This window comes from Myotis myotis, unplaced genomic scaffold (assembly GCF_014108235.1).
Source record: "Myotis myotis isolate mMyoMyo1 unplaced genomic scaffold, mMyoMyo1.p scaffold_m19_p_16, whole genome shotgun sequence".
Lineage (NCBI taxonomy): Eukaryota > Metazoa > Chordata > Mammalia > Chiroptera > Vespertilionidae > Myotis > Myotis myotis.
Window position 1 is genome coordinate 13944784 of NW_023416320.1, and position 22823 is coordinate 13967606.

Genomic DNA, 22823 nt, shown 5'->3' on the forward strand with positions numbered 1-22823 from the left:
CCCAGTAGGATGTGTGCAGGAGGCAGCTGATGAACAATTCTCTCTCATCACTGATGTTTCTATCTCTCTCCCTCTCCCTTCCTCTCAGAAATCAATTATATATATATATATATATATCAATATAAATATATATATTAATATATATGTATAGTGACACATCTGTTGCTTGAACAGCAGAGAAAATGCATGTATGGATAGTAAATGTATGGATAGAAATTTTGTTTGAGATTTTCTGTCATGTTTAATAACATTATTTCAAAGCTCGATAATTTTTCTCCAGCAGAGTAAAGCTCTTGTATTTTTAGACAAATATAGAGCACTTTTGTGATGAGCAGAATTAATATCCAATAATTTTCTAATATATTTCCACATGTCCTAGTATAAATAGCACTCAATTGGATAGTTTCTAATTCCATTTGGATGTGAGCACTCTGTAAGACCTGGGGCAAGTTTTTATTTCTTTAGTTTCTCAATCATATAGAAAACAAACCAACTTATCTTTAAGTCTCTTTCACCTATAAAGTTCATATTTAGGTCATTACATAATTTTAACATTTAAGCCACATTGAACTTTTCATCTAAACTCCAAAAAATCTGAGCTAGATCATAATTTATAACTTTAAAAAATGATTGCTTAATATTTTTGCTGTTAACTCAATAATATAAAGTATATTTATAATTATCATTTAATTCCTCAAGTTAGTTACTGACAATTTCTTGAAAAACAATCTAGGGACTTTTCATCTGTGTTTTATTTCTCCATTTGGGTAATTTTGAGATGTGTTTCTCGACTGATCTTCATGAGAGTGAAGACACGCTAGTCATTTCTCTATATGCCAATAAAGAACAATAACTCATTCATTTTTTTTCTTTTATATTTGTTTCACATGTACAGCATAGAGCAGTGGTTCTCAACCTTCCTAATGCTGCAACCCTTTGTTACAAATTGAACATAATTAAAGCATAGTGATTTACAAAAACAATATGTAATTATATATGTGTTTTCTGATGGTCTTAGACGACCCCTATGAAAGGGTCATTCGACCCCTAAAGGGGTCACGACCCACAGGTTGAGAGCCACTGGCATAGAGGTTAGCCAGTTATATAAATTACAAGGTGATCCCCCTGATAATTGTACTAACTACCTGGCAACATACATAGTTATTACAATATTACTGACTACATTCCCTGTATTTTTATATCCCCACAACTATTTTGTAAATTCTTACTCCCTTCACCTTTTTCACCCATCCCTCCCACCACCACTTCCATCTGGCAACCCTCAGTTTGTTCAGGGTATTTGTGAATCTGTTCGTATTTTGTTTGTTTATTTATTTTGTTCTTTAGATTCCACGTGTAAGTGAATCATACGGTATTTGTCTTTCTCTGTCGGACTTATTTCACTTAGTATAATACTGTCTATACATCCATTTGGTCACAAATGGGAATTACATTCTTTTTTATGGTCAAGTAGTATTCCATTGTATATATGTACCACAGCTTTTTTTAATCCACGTGTCTATTGGTGGGCAGTTGCGTTGCTTTCATATCATGGCTATTGTAAAAACATTGCAGTGAACATAGAGGTGTATATATCTTTTCAAATTAGTGTTGTAGATTTCTCAGTATATATTCCCAGAATTCGAATTGCTAGGTCATAAGATAGTTCTATTTTTTATTTTTTTAGGGAACTTCCACACTGTCCCATTCTTTTGTTGTTGTTGTTGTTGTTTTTTGTTTTTTTTTAATTTACTTTTTTTTAATTGCTTAAAGTATTACAAAGGGTATTACATATGTGTCCTTTTTTTCCCCCCGCCCTTGACAGTCCCCTAGCCACACTGTCCCATTCTTATTCTGTGTTTCCTTAGATTAAACAAATACTTAACTAAAAAAGTTAAAGGATATTCATGTTCTCTATTTTGGTTCATTTTATACCACACAGTATATAATGATATTAAGCAATTATATAATTGATATTAAGAGATACTGAGATGGATGAAAAACAGTGTTTACCCTGAGGAGGTCAAAGCGAATGGAGAACATGGACAGCTAAATGATTATAATACAACAACTAAACTAAACTGCCAATATAAAAGACATACTTAATAATGGAATATTTTATAATTAGATATTTTAAATGTTATTTAGTGACACATATTAAGTAAGCGGTGACTCCACAGTTTCCTCATGTAAGGAAGTAAGTGTAAAGGGAGGAGTCTTGGGAGAGAGATAACAGCTAAGTTCTGAGGCACAAATTCACCTTCCCGATTCCACCATTCCCGCACATGCGACATCATCTCAGAGAGTTACTAAGGACCCCAGATAATCTGAAAATTTAGTTATTTTAGTTTGGCTTTATGTTTTGACAATGTTATTTAACTTTATTGAGTTGACATTGGTTAATAAAATTACTGTCTAGGTTTCAGGTGTACAATTCTGTACACATCATCTGTATATTGCACTGTGTGCCCACCACCCAAAGTCACATCTTCTTCCGTCACCACATATTGGATCCACTTTAGCCTGTACTGCCCCTCCCCCCCCTTCCCTCTGGTAACCACCATACTGTTGTCTGTGTCTGTGAGGTTTTGTTTGTTTTTCTTATTTGTTGCTTTCAGTTTTATATCCCACATATGAGAGAAATCATATGGTTCTTGACTTTTTCTGTCTGACATTTCACTTTGCATGGTATTCTCAAGATTCATCCATGTTGTTGCAAGTGGCAGTATTTCATCCTTTTTTATGGCTGAGCAGTATGTTATAATATATATATTTTCACATCTTTATCCAATCATATATCAAAGGACACTTCAGTTGTTTCCATGTCTTGGCCACTGTGAATAATGCTGCAGTGAACATAGGGGTACATATATCTTTGCGAATAAATGCTTTCAAATTTTTGGGGAGATACCATGAAGAGGGGCTGGTGGGTCATACGGTAACTCTATTCTTAATTTTTTGAGGAGCCTCCATATTCTTTTCCATAGTGGCTGTACCAGTTTACATTCCCACCAGCAGTGAATGAGAGGTGCTGGACTAGAGAGGGAACAAAAAGGAACAAAAAGGGGGAAAATCCAAGATTCAATAGGGTTTGATGATTTATTGAATTACTTTATTCATTCAATAGATATTTAATGAGTGCTTATTATGGGCAAGACCCTATTCTGTATGCTTGGGATGCAGGATCGAACTAACAAAGTTCCTGCAAAGACGGAACTTAAAAATTGATGGAGAAGACTGATAGTAAAATATATTGGGTGTGGAATGATGCAAGTAGAAAAGGCAATAGTGTGTGTCAGAGTCAAAGGAAATGGAAATAGGGCTCTACTGCCCGAAGAGCAGAATGAGGATTTGAATCCAGGAAGCAAGTGGAGATTTAAGAATCCTGAGTTTCGTGTGGTGGCTGAAACTAGCAGGGATAAAGGGAATAGAAAATGAGGTTAGTCCTGATAGTCTCAAAGCTGATAATGGAGGTGAGATTGTGTTTGCCGGAGTCGGGGTTTCCTACCAGAACACTAAGTTCTAGGGCCCGTGGCGTCCTAGATGGAGGGGTGATCTTACACAAGCAGCTGAAGTGCAGGGGAAGGAAGAGGTAGAAAACGTCAGTGTTTCTCCGTTTGGTAACTATGACTGTCGAAAGACAAGCTGGGAAGTTGAAAGTGTTATGAATTTTAAGCAGATGAAGAATAAAAGATTTTTAAATTTTTGAATTTTTAAAAGTAAGACAGGGACTTGGCATGAAGGTCATTGTCAAGTGAATATGCATATTTCTATGTCGATACATCCTTATAGTCCATTGAAAGGAAATAAGAACAATCCATGTTATTGTTATTGAAATCAATATTAACTTCATGTTTAACTTCCATTTTTAAAACTATTTAATAACAACAAGGCATTCATTATACCACCTGAGATTATTGCAAACTGTATCCAGGGCAGCCACTTACATTTCCTATTATCGTACTTACTTTCCGAGTAGAGTACTTGGCAATCAACAAATTATTCTCTTTCTTTCAGAATCCCAAGAAGCGTGAATCTAGATAAAGTTTCTTGTACTAATAAAGGAAAGAATGGTTCGTTTACCAAATGACACTATATCTTGGTATCTTAATTTTTAGTTTGCTAAGGTCATTGCATTATTGCCATGTTATTTTTCTATAATGGTAATCTTCCAAAAATGTCTGATAAATTATTGTGCAATGGAGTAACATTTTCAAGCAAAGAAAATATTGAATTTCAATATGGGAGTGTCTAGATTTTTGCCATGTGAAAGAAGATATTTAATTACTTTAAAAAATATGTTTATTTTATAATGCCAAGTTTCATTCAACCTGTATATGTTTTTATTTTAGTTAATATAGAATCATAGGAAATGAAGGGATCTTATGATAGTTTAACAACTAAAATAAGCTTTTATTCTAGCTATAGGCAATACTTTTGAAAAGTCTGGTTCACCGAAAAAATACCAATGTCCTTCATTTTAGTATGGAATGACCCAGGTCATTCTACTTAAGCAATCTTTCTCCCATTTAAAAAACAAAACCTCAAAGAGTGAAATTTTATGCTAGTTGTAAATAGTTCTGAAGAATTGATGAGTATGTCAGGCACTATTTACACTAAATTTTTATTATATGAATCAAGGGAGGACAGTAGGCTGAGCTATAACAGTAGATGATTTTTTTAAAATCACATATTTAATGTACAAAGTAGATCATTCTGTTATTTCTCAATACATTCCATGTAAGAATAGGATATGACCAAATGTAAACCATTGGTGGAATACATACAAAAAAGTTGCAAGTGATTATTAAGTTGCATTTTTTATTTTATTTATTTTTATTTTTTAATATATTTTTATTGATTTCAGAGAGGAAAGGAGAGGGAAAGAGAGATAGAAACATCCATGATGAGAGAGAATTATGGATCGGCTGCCTCCTGCACGCCCCACACTGGGGATTGAGCCTGAAACCTGGGCATGTGCCCTGACTGGGAATCGAACCTGGGACCCTTCAGTCTACCGGCCGACGCTCTGTCTACTGAACCAAACCAGCTAGGGCTTAACTTGCATTTTTTTAAACCAATTTTAATATATAGGCCCAAGGATAGAGTTATTTAAACTTATTTTTAAAGCTTAAAATGCAAAATGGCTAATTTTTTTAAATCTTCTGTGGTCAAAAAGTATTTTAAATTTTACAAGAAAATGAGGGAATAGTAATCAGATAGTACAATGAGATGATTTCCAAATAAAGTTTTTATACATAAACACATGAAAAAATTCCAAAGTTGATTATCTATTATCAACCAAAGTGGACCTGTACAATTACATCAACAACTGTACCAAAAGTAACATTTTATTTTTCTCAAATTTTAAAAATAGCCAGTGTAAAAATAAACATTGATATATAATCATTTTTGTGCTGAGAGAAAAATACCTTTCCCCCCAAATCCTTCTTAAGTGTATGCTAACCACAATAACACAAACAACTGAACAGCAAAGCAATACATTCTAGACTAGATTGTTTTTATGGAGGGACAGAACTGAGGCTTCAGAATAAGATTTTATAACAGAAATCAGTAAAAACATTTGTTGACATCTCACTGTCCGCTTTGACCGTCTGCTTATGGTGGGAGGTGTAACCTAAATATAATGTGTGGTTCCTGGAAGATGGAAGAATTAGCTTAAATGGAAGAAGGAAGCTGCTCCACATTAGTGCGGTGCTTTCTGCATCTGCGTAGGAGCAAATCGAGTGCAGCACCCGGCAACCACACGGCCTGTATGGGACGGAGGACTGCTGTGAAATGTGCAAATGCACCGGGGATATTAGTGGCATTTCTTAACGTATTATCTGAAATCACTATTATTTGAAGTGTTTAGATTAATTGACATCTGTGTTCTGCCTTGGATTCTATTTTGTCTTTACACTTTACTTAGCAAACTGGGTTAGACGTGGAAGTGGTTTTAGAACAAACATCGTGTCTTACATTTTTAACAAGAGGCCAAGTGCACGAAATTCAAGTACCTCAGCCTGGCCTGCACCCTCTCCAATCTGGGACATCCCTCTCGCAATCTGGGAGAGCTGTCTCCTAACCATTCACCTGCCTGCCTGATAGCCCCTTACCCCTCTGCCTGCCTGCCTGATCTCCCCTAACCATCTCTGCCTGCCTGATCACCCCCAACCACCTTTGCCTGCCTGATCACCCCCAACCACCCCTGCCTGCCTGATCGCTCCTAACCACCTCTGCTTGCCTAATCACCCCCAACCACCTCTGCCTGCCTGATCACCCCCAACCACCTCTGCCTGCCTGCCTGATCACCCCTAACTGCTCCCTTGCTGGCCTGATTGCTCCTAACCACCTCTGCTTCGACCCCCGCACCTGGAACTCAGGCTTCCCTCCTCCAGCCGGCCGCAGGCACCTGGGACCTGGGACCATGGGCAGCTTTGCCCAGGCCTGGCTTTGTCAGGAAGGACATCTGGAAGGTCGTCTGGAAGATGTCGGTCTAATTAGCATATTACCCTTTTTTTAGTATAGATTAGCATAGCGTGTCTTAAACATAGTAGATGTACAAGTAGTACTTGTTAATTGGTTCATATCTATGTATTTCTAAAACAGTTATTAGGAAGTTTATTTATTGAGTACCAAAATGATTTTGAAACATACTAGATGCAGCTTAAAATTAAATTAGTATTTAACCATCTCTACATTACTCGGTGTATTCATTCATATAATGAACTTCTTTAATTCACTTACTCAGTGATTCTTTCCTTAAAGCCACTTAATGCCGAGTATCAGGTACTAGGCTGCTGAAGTCACTGACAAACTGGACTATGCCAGCTCTATGAGAAGAGAGCAGATGATTGCAATAGAGTTTTTATAGTGGAGACATAATAAAACCTTGGGAACACATTGTAATTGGTATCCAGACACTCACGATGTCGATTGTGATGTTGCCGTATCGTTAGGTTCATGAAATGACCTGGGTGAAGCTGCCCTCTGGCGTGCAGTCTTGCTACCAGAGTCCCGCTGCCCAGATACCAGATGCATTTTGATGCCACCTGGCGGCAGTTGTCTACGCTAGTGAAAATACCAAAAATGTAGGTGATTCTGAACAGCCAATGAAGGCTTACCGTCTTTTCCCATGGGAAAGTTGTACTGCTCATAAGGCCGGCCAGTGAGTCTCAGAAACTAGCTGCTGGGTCTGCAGCATCAGCATCACCTGCAAACTTGTGACAAATGCAGACCCACTGAATCAAAACTCTGGGAATGGGACAGGGAACTCTGTTTTAATAAGCCCTCCAGATATGCCCTAGCCGGTTTGGCTCAGTGGATAGAGTGTCAGCCTGCAGACGGAAGGGTCCCAGGTTTGATTCTGGTCAAGGGCACATGCCTGGGTTGCGGGCTTGATCCTCAGTAGCGGGTGTGCAGGAGGCAGCCAATCAGTGAGTCTTATCATTGATGTTTCTCTCCCTCCCTCTCTGAGATCAATTTTAAAAAGATTATATATATATATATATATATATATATATATATATATATATATATATAAAATATATATATATATAAAATATATATATATAATCTCTTTTCAGTCCTGGTCAAGTGTGGTGGCTAAGAGCATGCGTTTTTGAATCATACAGGCCTTACTAGCAGTGACTCCTTGGGCACACTGCAGAAACGCTTATATCCTTCTGTTCTTATAGTAAGTTCCTCTTTCATAAGGTTATTCTGAGGATTATTTCAAATGAGGCACAATATATGTGAAGGTCCTGAGGTGGAAAAGTGCTTGCCATTTTTGAGGAATTTAGAAGAGGCTGAAAGTAGTTTGTAAAGAAAAACGAGGTGGGGGTGAAAGAGAAAGACAGGGCCAAGTCACGCAGACTTGCAGGACCTTGGAGAATGAGGGTGGGTTCCTGAGCTCCTGTGCAGGAAGTGGTATTTGCCAGGAGAGGCGTTTGTTGGTTTGTTATGGAGGGAAAAGAAGAGGATAGTGTGCAGAAGCAAGTCATTCGTAGACAGACAGTCGGGAATAAAAAAAAATTCTTCTGATAACTTCTATTTTATGGATTTTGGGGTTTACCCAAGTACAATGAGAAGACATGGAAGAGTTTTAGAAGTTGAGGGACATAATCCAATTTATGTTTTAAGAAAAACGACTCTGGCTGCTATTATATGGAACACAGAACAGGGGTAATGAGGATGTGTTGCAGTAAAGTAGACAAGAGTAACATGGACTTGAGTGGTAAACTTCTGGATGGGAGACATGGAAGGGTATAAGTATATTTTAGGGTTAGAATCTGGAGGCTGTAATGATAGATTGAGTGTGGGAATAAAGGAAAAAGAGAAGTCGAGGGCGCCTCTTGGATTTCCAAATTAAGCAACTTGGTGAAAAGTCATACTCTGTACTGAAACAGGGAAGACTAAAAGGAATATATTTGATTAAAAAATTAAGTTTTGTTTGGGACATATCAAACTTGTGAAATCCTAATTCTGTGTGACATCTGAGTGGTTATTTTGAGTAGGTTATTGGATAGACAGTCTGGAGTTAGGAAAATAGCTTAGTCAGCTAACTTAGATTTAGAGATTATGGGTGTGTGTGTGTGTGTGTGTGTGTGTGTGTGTGTGTGTGTGTGTACATTGATACAAATATGGTGTTTATATCTTCTTTTTAAGATAAGGACATTTCTTCCGATAGCTTCCATTTTTCCCATGAAATAAAAAGAAAAGTTATCCTCCCAAGAGGAAAGCAAAAGGTGAGCGTTTGAGTAGCATGAAGGAGTCTGGTGGTTATTGTGGGGAGAGTGGGAAGTACTTGTGTAGAGTAACTTTAAGGCCAATGACAGGGAATTATAGTGGAATCAGTGTGTCCTACTGATATTTTTTCAACAGTGCTCAAACGTTGAGATGTAGGCATAGAAGAAGCACATAATAGGAGTCACCAGAGGGTTCTGCCAGTTGGATGTGTACAAAGAGGGGTGCTAAAATGTTGAGAGTGTGTGCAAAGGAGTGATTGAAATGATGGGCTGTAAAGTCTAAGTTACATGTAAGATAAAGGAGCTGAAAATTTGAGAAAAAGTGTGGGAATCAAAGTTATAATACTGAAGGATAAGGATACCCGATTAAATGAGCTAGAAATAAAGGAATAGAAAGCCTTGTAGCAACTCTCTGAATAAAGTTGGGGTATATTATCTCCATTCTATGTCATGGTGTAACTGAGGAACAATTACTCAATTACAGCGTGCGTAGTGCAGCTAAATCATGAATATGAGTCTCCTGGTTAAATTCAGTTGACTTCCCAGTAGATAATTATTTTTCCTACTAGATATACAAATCATAAATATTCTTTGTTCAAGATTAGGAGTCATTGCCCTCAACAAAATGGAAATCCATATCCCCAAATAAGTATTAAAATAGAAAAATTGTTCATTTTAGAACATGTGACTACCTTGTCTTTATAATATTTATTTGCTAATATTATTTTATTGCTTTATATTTTCACTTTAAATGAACTTATTTTGTTTTGAATGTTAACTGTACTATGGTTTTTATTTTTCATATGAAGCTTAATGTTTGTCAATGTTATCATTTGATTGCCTTTGTAAGGTTTTGCATTAGTCCATTTTATTCACAGAACAACACTAATTTCATAATTAACATCAAAGGGAAATATAATTTAGGTAGGAAAAAACATTTTATTTCAAATATTTTTGCCGTAATCTATCTATGCCATTTAAAACCAGTTATCTAAGGCAGCATTGTCCAATAAAAAAAAATGCGCCACATGTATAAGTTTTTAATAGGTACATTAAAAAAATTAAAAACGAACAAGTGAGAGTAACTTAATATACTTTTCATGTTACTCAATATATCCAAAATATTCTCGTTTCAAATATTAATGTATATAAAAAGATTAATGACATATTTATTTTTGGAGGCGTATACCAAGGCTTCTGAACCGGTGTGTACATTGTACTTACAGTGCATCTCAGTTTGGATGAGGAGCATTTCAGCTGTCCATCAGCCACATGTTGCTAGTGCCTACAGGATGGGACACTGCAGGTCTAGACACTTCATAAATTATAATTCTACAGAGTAAAATACTCCGAGTCAAGCTCTTTGTCTATTTCTCTTGAGAGAAGTATGATGTGAGAAATCTTGGTTAGGAAAGATACAGATTTGTTGGAAAGAAGAAAGAAACCTAGTAGTTTCGTTTTATTTTAAAGCAAGTAGACTATCAAATTTGTTCAAAGTTCTGGTCTTTTTTAATACAACAATCTGGTTGGTAATTATCTTTCAAACTCACATTTTTCCATTAAACTTCTATATGTGACTATTTATAATCATATATATATATATATATATATATATATATACACACACACACACACACACATATATATGGGATACTTGTGTTTATTTATATATATTAGACTTTAAATGACTAATGATAAATCTTGGGCAATTTGATAGTTTCATCGTATAATAATCTTTAGCATAATCATTCATAAAGTTTTGAGGGTTTATGATTTTTATTTTGGAACATAAGGATTTAAAAAACAAGGATTTAATTGTGTAGAATATAATAAATGTTACACTTTAAATGTACATCTTTAAATTAAAAATTTAGGATCTTCATTTACTATCAATTAGCAACATTGTTTTTAATATTTCTAATCAAAATTTTATTATAAAAATACTAGAGGCCTGTTGCACGAAGAGATTCGTGCAATAGGCCTTCCTTTCCCCTGGCTGCTTCCTTTCCTCCAGCACCCGGCACCCAGGCCTTCGCTCTGGCCGGGCTCCAGCTGGAGCCGGCCCTGCGGCCATGAGGCTTTCACTGCTCCGCTGGCCCCGCGGCCATGAGGCTTTCACTGCTCCGCTAGCCCCAGGGTTGTCAGGCTTCGCTCCACTGCTTGGAGCCTGTGTATACAAATTAACCACAATCTTTGTTGGTGGTTAATTTGCATATCGTTCTGATTGGCTGGTTAGTGTAGCGAAGGTAAGGTCAATTTGCATCTTTGTCTATTAGGTAAGATTTAGTGCAATATAAAACATAATTTCAACACATGTTTATCATGGGCTTATAATTGAATACTATAAGACAGGTCGAGGTGAAGAAAAATACCTTGTTTTTATATTTGCATTTATACATTTAATTCATTATTTAGTCATTCAAACTTGAGTTTACGAGAAGTGGCAGGTTATGTTTATTAAAGGAAAAGAGCTTACAACAGATAAATATCCATAAAAACAGAAGTAGCCTATAAATATGCTATGAGAAGTCTGTTTGAAACACGATATTTACAAATTGCTTACTCTCTGTTCATCTTTACTATTTCATTATGAAGAAGAGGTTCATTTGAAAATGAAAGTATATTAGTTTCAGAAAGTGGCTAATTGTAATGGAAGTAATAAGAGCCTTGACTATTATTGCTGTTAGTTTTCAACACAAACTTGAGAAAATATTACTGTAATGTGTCATGTGAACACTTTTGCCACAGTGTGTCCAGGTTAAGTGTCCACTCCTTCTTGATGACCTCGTCATTGGCTATCATTATGTCTCCAACCTCAGTGAGCATTTTTATCCAGTCTTAATAACGTTTGGCTAAAGCAATAATACAGCACTTAAACTGGCATTCTTCCCAGGCAGAGAGGGGCTAATAGGAAAGTCTAAGGGAGTGTTTTCAGGAGGAGGATCTGTAAAATAAAGAGAACTTCCCATTTAACTCAGTATTTACCAACAAAACAGAAGAGTAAGTTTATTTGCCTGAATTGTGTGTAGCATTTCATTTAGTGCCAAAAGTGTATAACTTTTTTTTTTTCAGTACTTACTACAGTATCTATAGATAATAAATGTCTGTTTAATTTACTGGTATATGCATTCATTATTCATCATATGTATAACAAGATCATCTTAAAAATATTTTCATTGAAATACATCTTTTCAAGTTTGAAATGATCAAAGGTATCTTAATTATTCACTTATATGAAGTCTGAAGGACCATTTCTTTGAAGCTACTGACTTCTCTGCTTATGTAAAATAGCTGCTTCGAATAAATCTAACAAGTTTAAGTGTTTATTTTTACTAAAGCTTCAAAGTCCCCATGTAATTGTAAACATATATAATAATTAGAGCTAACATTTAGCATATGCTAAATGTTCTATTTACATGTGTCTTTTTTTCATTTAATCCTCATCACAACCTTGTGAGAGTTATTATTTTATTAGATTAATTAACTCATTTATTCAACCTTACTGTATACTTACCATGTGGCAGGCATTATTTTAAAACCTGGGATTTCACAGTGAACAAAAGAAGCAATGTTCTTGCCCCATGAAGCTTACATTCAGGTAGAAAGGTACATAAAAAATATATGAGAAAACTAATGCTCAGAACAGATAAAGAAATATTATCAAGGTCATGAACTCTTAAATGATAGAAATAGGATAGAAGCCCATGTCTGACTTACTTAGAACCTGAATTTAGGTTTTACCTCTTAGTAAAATTTTCAGATTTTGTTGCCTTGAATAGATCATATAAAATTGTTGAGCTGCTTATATACCAAAGAATCAAATATAAATTTTTTTCTGTGAGAGACTGTGCCCTAAGCCTAAGAGAATTTGAAAACTAGAAAAATTATAGGAGCCACCCGCCTGCCCCCGCCACCCCCCCCCCCCCCAGCTTAGCCTCCTTATCCATGGTTTCACTGTCACTGTTTGTTCCCTGTAGTCAGCCTCGGTCTGAAAATATTAAATGGAAATTTTCAGAAATAAGCAATTCATATGTTTTAAATTCTGTGCCACTGTGAGCAGCATGATGAAACTCTGTGTCTTCCTGCTCTGTCCTGCCCAGAACAGGAACCACCCTTCTGTTCAGCATATCCACGTCATATATTGCTACCTGCCCTTCTATTACTCACTTAGTAGCCATCTCCTTAATCAGATCGGCTGTCATGGCCTGGAAGTCTTGTATTCAAGTAACCTTATTTTACTTAATCATGGCCCCCCCAGAGCAAAAGTTAGTGATGCTGACAATTTAGATAAAGAGAAGTGGTAAAGTGCTCCTTTATGTGAAAAGGTGAGCATGTATATATAGGGTATGGCACTACCCAGTTTTGTATCCCATATATGTAGGTGTTCAATAAACATTGGATGACTAAATTATCATTACTCATTACTTTACTAGCTTAAAATTGTAGATCATCATTTGAGTAAGTGAAATAAAGGTTATTCGATCCTAATTAGGAGTTTTAGTATAGATACAAATTTTAATTGGGACTTTAGACAGTAGCTGGGTTACACACACACACACACACACACACACACACACACACACACACATACACGGAGCAAAGAATTAAAGAAATGGCACTTTTTAGTCCAGACATCCACCCAATGACTGGCAACTGGTGCAAGCACGTATGAGTTGTAGTGAGAGGTATTCAGTTAGCTCTTGGCACCTGCCTCCAGGAACACAGCAGAGGGAAGGAAAAAGGAATTAAGCCTTTCAAGGTTCTATAATGTTTGGGAGCTTGGCCAACCTCACTGGGTTTTTCCTACTCTGCCGTTATTAGTATCACCTAACTTTTGAGCCCTACAAGCCCTCTCTAGCACCACTTCCTAGCCCAAGATATAAATGATTCTACTCTAAAGTTATCTGTCTCCTTTCCATCCTTAAGTGTTTTCTCTGTTCATGTGCTTTGGTTCTCATACTCCACTGTATTGGTTGCTAGGCCCCAAGTATCTCTAATCGCAAAATTCTGAATCACCTCAGCCTCTAATTCCTTGGGTGAATTCTCTTCTAACCACCTTCCAGCTCTCAAACAAGAATATAATGAAATTCTTGTTTGGACGTGACTATATATTTTGTTTACAATGCTACTCACAAACTCAGAATTTGTCTTTCCTATTTATCTTAACAGCCAAACACTTGGATCTGTTCATTCAAATCTATTAATTAACACTTTTAACCCTGTGGCCTGTAACCGTCATTTAATTTAATCACATACTTCTATAACTGATATGCTATTTAAGTCTTTGGGGAAATATTTACAAATATTTTACTCACCTTTCATTACCTTTTGCCTAATGATTGACAAAGTAGATTTGCTTTTTAATAAAAAAAAAAAATCTTTCAGGTTAGCCCAGCTGAGATAGCTATCAATTGGTTGGACGTCAACCTATGAAACAGGAGGTCAGGGTTCAATTCCGCTCAGGGCACATCCCAGGTAGAGGGTGTGCAAGGGGCAGCTGATCCATGATTTTCTCTCATCATTCATGTTTCTCCCTCTCCCTGTCCTTTCCACTCTAAAAATAAATAAAAATATATATTTTTAAAAGGAATTATTAAAAAAAAATCTGCCCTGACCGGTTTGACTCAGCGGATGGAGCGTCGGCCTGCAGACTGAAGGGTCCCGGGTTCGATTCCGGTCAAGGGCATGTGCCTGGATTGCCAGCACATCCCCAGCGGGGGGCATGCAGGAGGCAGCTGATCGATGTCTCTGGCTCTCTGTCCCTCTCTCTTCCTCTCTGTAAAAAAATCAATAAAATATATTAAAAACAAACAAAAAAAATCTTTCACGATACAACTTTCAATAACGATAAGGATGTGATGAAATAGATCACTTGCATTGGCAATTTTATATATTTTACTTTTAGATTACTAAATAGATCATTTTTCATTTTTTTCTAAAGCAAACATTAGAAAATGTGCATAAGACAGAACGTAGAAATGTAGAAACTCTGTGTCTTTTTCTGAAACGGCGTAGCCTATATCAGCACCCAATATTATTGTGCAGGAAACTGGATTAGCTTGAAAGCCGTGCTACACCTTTGGTCTGTGGTATGAACTGTGTGTGTTGAATGATTTTACCTACGTCAAAGGAAAGGAGTGTTGGTCTTTGATTGCTCTTTTTATTTGTTTATTTCTTTTAATTTTTTTTCTTATTGCCAATACCTTTTATATTCATTTTGGGGGAAACAAAATTTTTAAAAAGGACATTTTTTAAAAGCACAATTACCAACCAGAGAAAATGAAAACTGCCTTTAGGACACAGTTCCCAGTGTCTCCATCCAGATCTTTTTGCATTTATACTTCCCCCCCAAGAATATAAAACTTCCTCAACAGACAAGTTATTTTTCTTCATATTCCCTGTTCATATTCATATTCTTACGCAGGTTTCCCGAACTACCTAATTTAGCAAGAGATGTTTCTTTCTTTTTTTTATATGAATTTCTTTGTTTCTCTGTGTGTGCCACTGAAGAGTCTCTGGCAGTTGAATTTGTCTGTGTCCCCAAGCGTTAGGGTAATTCCTCATTTAGTATGTGTGCCAGCCAAAACTAAGCTCAAATGTCTGCCTCCTCTCTCCCTTTCTCCATGTCAGGAAAATATTTTATGTCAATAAATATTTATTTACAACAGCATTTTCAAAGGTACATTCTATTTTATTGATGAACATAACTTATTCAGACACCCTCTATAGTTGGACGTTTATGGGGTTTTCCCGTGTGTGTTTATTTTGCTGTTGTAATCAATTCTCAATAAATAATCATTCTTGCTAAATCTGTACACATTGCTAAGATTTTCCTTAGGATCAATCCTAAAAATAGAATTGATAGGTTAAAAGGTTGGCTTATTTTTTTAAGGTTTTTTATATATTTGCCAAATTGCCCCTCAGAAATATATCACTGAGACCACCAGCAACATTGGAAATTTATATTACGAGACCCTTTCAAATTCTGTCTTTTAAAGTAATTGGTGATGTAATGGGTCTTGGCTTTATTAAGCACAACGAGCATTCCAAATGACACCCATGTTTACAGAGTCTTTACAAGTATTCTATAAATGAAGAGCCCGAAAACTTTAAAATGTATAGTTGATAGTTTGTTTGCTTTAGGTTTAGGTGACATCACTGTGGACAGTAAAATAAGCCAATAGTGATACCCTCACATCAGTCACCCTCCCTCAGAACAGCATTCCAGCACAACTACTTATAAATTCATCCCTGGTGATCTCGAAGTTTTAAGGAGATGAAAAGTAGATCCATCTTAACAAAAAGTCTAATAACCCTTTCTGGTAGATAATGCATTATCCAAGTTGCTAGGTTGAAGAGAAGCGTACTTCTTTAAAACCAAATGCTGATTAAAATATTAACCTACATGCTGATTTATCATTTCCATTTAGTATTTTATTGTGTCCCGTTTGATTTTGGCCAAGTTTTTTATGGCCTTTATATCCAACCATGAAAATTAAAAATCAGAAATCAGAAGGCCCAGTAAGCCATATTTTGTGAGTATATCTTTGACTTCCATGATCGATAAAGTAGGTGGGTTTTTTAGAAAATGTATGTTTGGGGTACAAATTCTTACATATCAGGAGCACTAGGTTACTGTGACTCTGTGGGCCTTTGTTATTATTTTCAAAGCCTTTGCTCAACCCCAAACTGCTTTTTCTATGCCATGCCATGCCTTTTCTGATGACAGCATACTATGAAAATCTTACGTTGCATTCTGCGTTTATTTGCTCAGAGTCCCTGGAACAAGAGATATCTAGAGAAGCAAAGCATCCACTAGTTAAAGGGGACCTTACAGATATTCCAGTTCAAGATGTTAATAGGTGCTTAATGGGTGATGATGGTGATGATGGTGATATTGAGAAAGAGGAAGAGAATAGTTTTTGAGCTCATTTCTGCTTGGTGCTTGCTTACGTTTTCTTACTTGTTGAACAAGGAAACCAAACTCCAGAAAGGGAAACGGCTCCCCCAAGATCAGTCACCAAAGCCAAAGAACAAACCGGAATTCATGACTCCTAGTGTAGTCTACTCTCCCTTAGATAATGCTGGCTGCATGAAAACAGTTTTACACAATTTAATCTCAAAATGTTTCACTTTAAATTTATAATTGCAAATATTATTTCTACTGATGCTCTTACGTATTTACTGTATAGTATAATACATGTTTGACCTTATTTTATCTAGTGCCCATATCCTTAAAAATAATTATTATAATTTCTATTCATTGAATTTTTACTTCAGACATATTATCTCTATTATTGAAAATAAGGAAGGAAAATTCTAATTTTATACATTAGAGGAAGCGGACGCTCAGAGTAGAGCAATTAACTCTTTCAGAAAAAGCGAAGTTGGGATTCAAGCCCATGTTTATATGCCTCTAAAATGTTTTGTTTTTTGTTGCTTATTAAAGAATAGCAACATCAGACAAGCTTGAAAATGATCGATTTGAGGTTTATAGAAGCATATACACTGTTCTCTTTGCTTCTCTCTCTCTTTATGCCTCATTTCTTGTTGAAACTAATGTGGTGGTTAAAATAATATACTTTACTGTATTTTTTTAAAATTTCATATTGAGCCTTTCCCCTCTTAAATATTTGGAGAACATGTACATACATTAATAAAATTAACAAGTTGTCCTATCCTTTTAGCAGATTTTACTCTAGGCTAGAGAAAAAAATATTTTGTTTTTCTAAGACCAAGAAATTGAATAGAGATAAGAGCTCACCTCAGTGGGTCAGTTTTCTTATTTTCATCCTTTAAACGATGTACACATTTTTTCTGATGTTTTCTATTTTTTATTTTGTTTCTGTAATTATGTGTTATATGCTCAGAGTGATCAGAATCAAAGTAAAGCAGAAACTGTCACTTTCTCATGCTGAGCCAAAATTTGGTGATACATAAATGAGTCCTCCTATTTCTGCCATTCAGGCCGCTTCCTTCACATTCTTCCAGGCTTATGGGGCTATGGGTAGCCTACTTCCTCATTCTTTAACTTCTTACCCTACCTGCCACCCCAGGCAGTGATCGTGAGAAAATCCAGGTCCTCTTTCTGACTACTTCCATCCACGGAGTCAGTCCCGCAGATCTGCAGTCAGCTCGCATGCCTCCTGGACTCACTGATTGCTTTCTGACCACCGTCTAGAAAACCGATAATGATTTTTCGTTGCCAAAGGAATGCGAGAGGAAAATCTTTTTTAATATTGACTTATGTCAATAAATATGAAACTATATGAAGTGAAATAAATTATGTTTAATTCAAAGCTAATGAAAACATCAATCCCTGTTAGAAGATTTCGCTATTGCTAGATAAACTTCATTAGGTTTTTCATAAAGCAAAAAAACTTGTTTTAAAGGACCACTCTGAGGAATGGATGCTGTAATTTTCGCCATTTTTTTTTTTGGTAAAATTTTCCCACTCCATCGAATTTCTTTTTGAAGGCAGTAGCGAATCAATAGGGGAGGAAGCTTTGGAAACATCCTCCTTAGGCTACACAGCTGCCTCAAAGCTTATTTTCACTTGCAGGACAGCCCACTGATTTTTCATGAATTTTTTTCTTCCTCTGGCCATGCAAACTGGCATCTTCTTTGACACCAGAAGTGAAACGATACGTCCGTTTTCCACAGCCGTGTTAAGGTTCACCCTGAGTAGGAAGGCCCATTCATGACCCTGGTATTTGAAAAACCGTAATCCTCAAAATATGCCCCATAAATGATAGACTTCCATTCGATCTCAGATGTTTCCTCTAAAATACCCTTTCTGTCTTTTCCCTTTTACTCTCGTCTTCACCCTTAACGACCCATCGGCCTACAGTGTCTTTACGTCCAAAATGCAAAGCCGACAAGTGGGCGCCTCGGGGAAGAACATGACCAAGAGCACCAGCGTCAGCGGCGACATGTGCTCGCTGGAGAAGAGCGAGGGCAGCCAGTCGGACACGGCGGTGGGCGCCCTGGGCCCCGGCGGCCACAAGCGGCGCTCCAGCATCGGGGCCAAAATGGTAGCTATCGTTGGCCTCTCCCGGAAAAGTCGCAGCGCTTCTCAGCTCAGCCAGACGGGTAGGCATTTTTCTGTTACTTTTGGCTTCATCTCTGAGTTGTCATTTAAGTACATATATTCTTTTTCTCTTACTCATTTTATTGCAGTAACATGTGGACCATGACCGGTTCCAGAGGGAAAGGGGCACTTTAAACTAGCCAGCTCTTCTGAAAATGGAACAATGGTTTTGTTTTTCAGGGATGAACCTGCTCTAACTCCAGCCGTGGCCAGTGTTCTTGCAATGGGTTTAACGTCTTTCTTCCTCAGAGAGGGGTCGAGCCGTGGTCCCTCTGATTGCCGGTTGCTGATCCTTTGTAAAGGTGCCCTGACCTGTGGGCCCTTTGCTTTTCTGTAGCTTTCTCAAGTTGGAACCAGCCCAGTTCATTTTCATTCCCAGCAAGATACGGTGATGAAGACGGCACCTCATGTTCTGGGCGAATAATAGATTTTTATTGCTGACAACCTAACTTCTTTTTCAGTTTGTGAGCAGCAGTTACCAGTGGTATCAATTGCCTCACTGCAGTTTCTTTCCCTGTTAAAACTTCAAGCAACACCATTCTCCAGCAGCAGGGATAGAGGAATTTTCTGCTGACAGTGAAGATAGTCAAAGCTTTGCCAGTTTTTAAATTCAGTCGCCAAGTCACATCCACCAAAATAAATTAGATACAGTGCTCCTACTCAGAAAAGCCTCTGTTAGCAATTAAGAAATCTGTGAGTCAAAGCAATGTCTTTTTTTCAAATGGGTGTTGATAATTAAACATTAACTCCCTGGTATCATGGAAATAATAGTGTATCTTCTACTTAACTAACAGACAAAAGCATATAATGTGGTGTTTCTTTTACAGCAAATAAATTATAGGCAAATGGATTAAATCTCATTTATGTTTGAATACTAGTGTTCTTATACACAAAAGTCAAGATGAAAATGTGCAACACAAAAAAAATTTAAAGATACATTATTCCCTGGACCCGGCTGATCTTGATTTTACAAACTATAATGGCGATTTTGGAATTGGAGCCTTATGTAATGATATTATATTGAAATAGTTATTTGATGGTATTCCTTATAACCTGGTTGTAACTCACTATATTTAATATGATTGTTACAAGAATTTTTCATTTCGTGTTTCAAAATGTTATTTTGCATTTTAGTACAGAAATAGAAATTTGATTCATGAACATAAAGATCATATTTAAATGATTTTTAATTGCTAATATTTATATATAATTAACTGTTTTAACTGTGTTGTGCTAATACGATAAATGTTAGCCTTTGAAAATTTTAATATATTTCTCTGGTAGAACTTAATTTATTGCACTTTTCTCTTTAAAATTTATAAACATCTATCACTCAAAAACTGCTCTAAAAATAAGGTTTATTGATTTTAAAAAGTTACAAACCTAAAACAGACAATAAGACTACAAGAGAATATGTGGTATTTAAATAATTGATTCCATACTGAGTTTCATTGTAGGACATTCAGAAGAAGTCTTTTAATTTTATTAAAATAAATGCTTTAAGGATTTTGAGCATCGGCATATAAACAGAAATGCAATTTTAAGGTAAAGGCTTGTTTTTCGTCGTTGTTGTTAATACCTGAGAATATTTTTTCCATTGATTTCTTTTTTTAAGAGAGAAAGTAGAAGGGAGACAGACAGACAAACAGAGAGAAACATCAATGGAGGAGAGACACATCAACTGGTTGCCTCCCAAATGCACCCCAACCATGGTCCAGGGAACAAACCTGCAACCGAGGTGTGTGCCCTTGGCTGGGAATTGAACCTGAGACCCTTCGGTACAAGGGCCGACGCTGTAACCACTTAGACACACCGGCTAGAATGGCAAAGGCCATTTTTAATGAAATTTCCATGCACTCTGAATAGGTATATGGAGCTACTGTTTGCCTTTTATTCAATTGAATCCTGTTCCAGTTACCTACTAGGAAGGCTTCCAAAGAGGCAGTAGCAAGTATTTGCTGGAAATTTAATAAAGCCCTAGCCGAACAGTATAAAATTCTACCTGGAGTAGCGCTAGCTCATTCCTCCAACATACGGAAAAATAGGAGTGTTGGCTCATTGTCCCCTTGGGCTTTGAAAGCTATTTGGTCTCGAAGTCTTTGTAGAGTGAAAAACACTAAGGCAGCATTCATCTTTCCTCTCTGATGCTGCTCTAAGTGGACAAATTCTTCTAACTTTTGACTGTTAGAGGAAGTTGTGTGTGTATTAACTGACACTCTTCTTCACCACCTTATTCGGTGTGTTTGACAACGTAACATCATACTGTTACTCAGTCAATATTGATTGGATTTCTATTCCGTGGCCGACACCAGGCTGCGTATTAACTGGGATCCTCCTCATTTGCTAAGAATGTGCCAGTGGGAAGGAGAAACAGGCCTGAACAAATAAGGTAATAATTAGTTGCAATTACAAAGCTTGCCTTGATGGAGAAGTACCAGGTGACTGGAAAGCATAGCATAGAAGATGCTAACCTGGTCTGGCTCATTTTCCACCCACCCTCTCTCTGGTTGGATACTTTGCACCCAAGAGGGTTTAAACGAATGTTGAATGAGATAAAACATTGCACGTGGTGTAAGGTGCCTTTCTGTCTATGCATTTGGTTTGTTTGACAATTTCTATAGTTATTTATACAGTCCACCCTGTGTTGTCAGTGTGCGAGTGTGTGTGTGTGTGTGTGTGTGTGTGTGTGTGTGTGTGTTTCTGTTAAAAACAATTGAAAGTCAAATGACCTTTTGAAATGGCATTTAAATTCAACTGTATAGGACCTGACTTTGTATACGAGGTATATACTATGAGGGAGAGTGGCAATAGATTCTAGTTTAACCTAGATGTATGCTTGAAGTGGAAATAGTGGGAAAGTGGGTCTCGGATACTTTTCTTAGGCATAAAAGTTTGGCACTGACACAAGAATGTAATTTCTGTAGCTTTTAGTCCAAAAAGGTGGGGGTTTTATTTCTGTGTTTGTTCTGGTATGTGAGGAATTTATTGCTTTTCACTTGAAGCTTCAGGATCGCTTAGAAAATGAGAGTGGGACAAGAGCAATGAGAGAAGTATGACTTGAGGTGGGGAAATTCTGATGAGGACATTGATGGCGAGGCAACATGTAATGCAGGAGTAGAAGAAAACATAGGAAGATGTAAAGACAAGGAAATAATCGCAGAAAACCACAGAGAACCCCGGGGTGGGAGTCTGTGGGGGAGGCCGGGGGGGGGGGGGCGGGGCGGGCGGCGGCTGTGTTCATAAAGGAGGCATCTCTGCTTCTACAAGTTTCAACCAGACCCTCCTTTCCAAAGGAAATACAGCGGCCAGAGGTAGGAGAAGAGCAGCCACCAGCCCCTCTCACAGCCCTTCCAAGTCCCATTGACATTTGAAGTATCTCAAGTCCTTGCCCTTTTTGGCCTTCTTCCCCCTCTGCCAGCGGTCATTTTATCCTGGAATCAGACCTGAGTCAGAGGGAAGACGATGGCCAAAGGTTTCTGACCTGCTGTCAGCCAGACTGAGCTCTTCATTTAACCCGTCGCTTGTAAAATTACCTTACTGGAAACGACAGTTGGTTAGACTTATACTTCAATATATTGAAATAGATTTATTTTAAAAAAGATTAAGAATCTGCCCTAACCGGTTTGGCTCAGTGGATAGAGCGTCGGCCTGCGGACTGATGGGTCCCGGGTTTGATTCCGGAGGTACCTTGGTTGTGGGCACATCCCCAGTAGGAGGTGTGCAGGAGGCAGCTGGTCAGTGTTTCTCTCTCATAGATGTTTCTAACTCTCTATCCCTCTCCCTTCCTCTCTGTAAAAAATCAACAAAATATATATTTTTTTAAGAATCTGTGTTCAATTTGACTTATGCATTTGGAAAGTAAGTACATGTTCAAAAGTTCATTTCTTATTTCTAACTGAAATGGACAACTGAAGTTCATTTCCTTCCTCAACAAAGTGTAATATTCTAAATCATACAGCACAGTTCACAGTTTAAAGTTATAC

At 37.1% G+C, this 22823-nt stretch overlaps 1 protein-coding gene across 36 annotated transcripts in view; it reads left to right on the top strand.

Moving 5' to 3' along the window:
• RIMS2 (regulating synaptic membrane exocytosis 2) overlaps positions 1-22823 on the top strand; it is a 342905-nt gene that overhangs the window by 271046 nt on the left and 49036 nt on the right. For 18 of the 36 annotated variants that reach the window (XM_036338001.1, XM_036338008.1, XM_036338005.1 and 15 more), the window contains one exon: positions 18601-18842. The exons of the other annotated variants lie outside the window; for them this stretch is intronic. In XM_036338001.1, coding sequence (XP_036193894.1) covers positions 18601-18842 — 242 coding nt within the window. The remainder of the gene's footprint in view (positions 1-18600; positions 18843-22823) is intronic. 36 annotated transcript variants of the gene reach the window in all.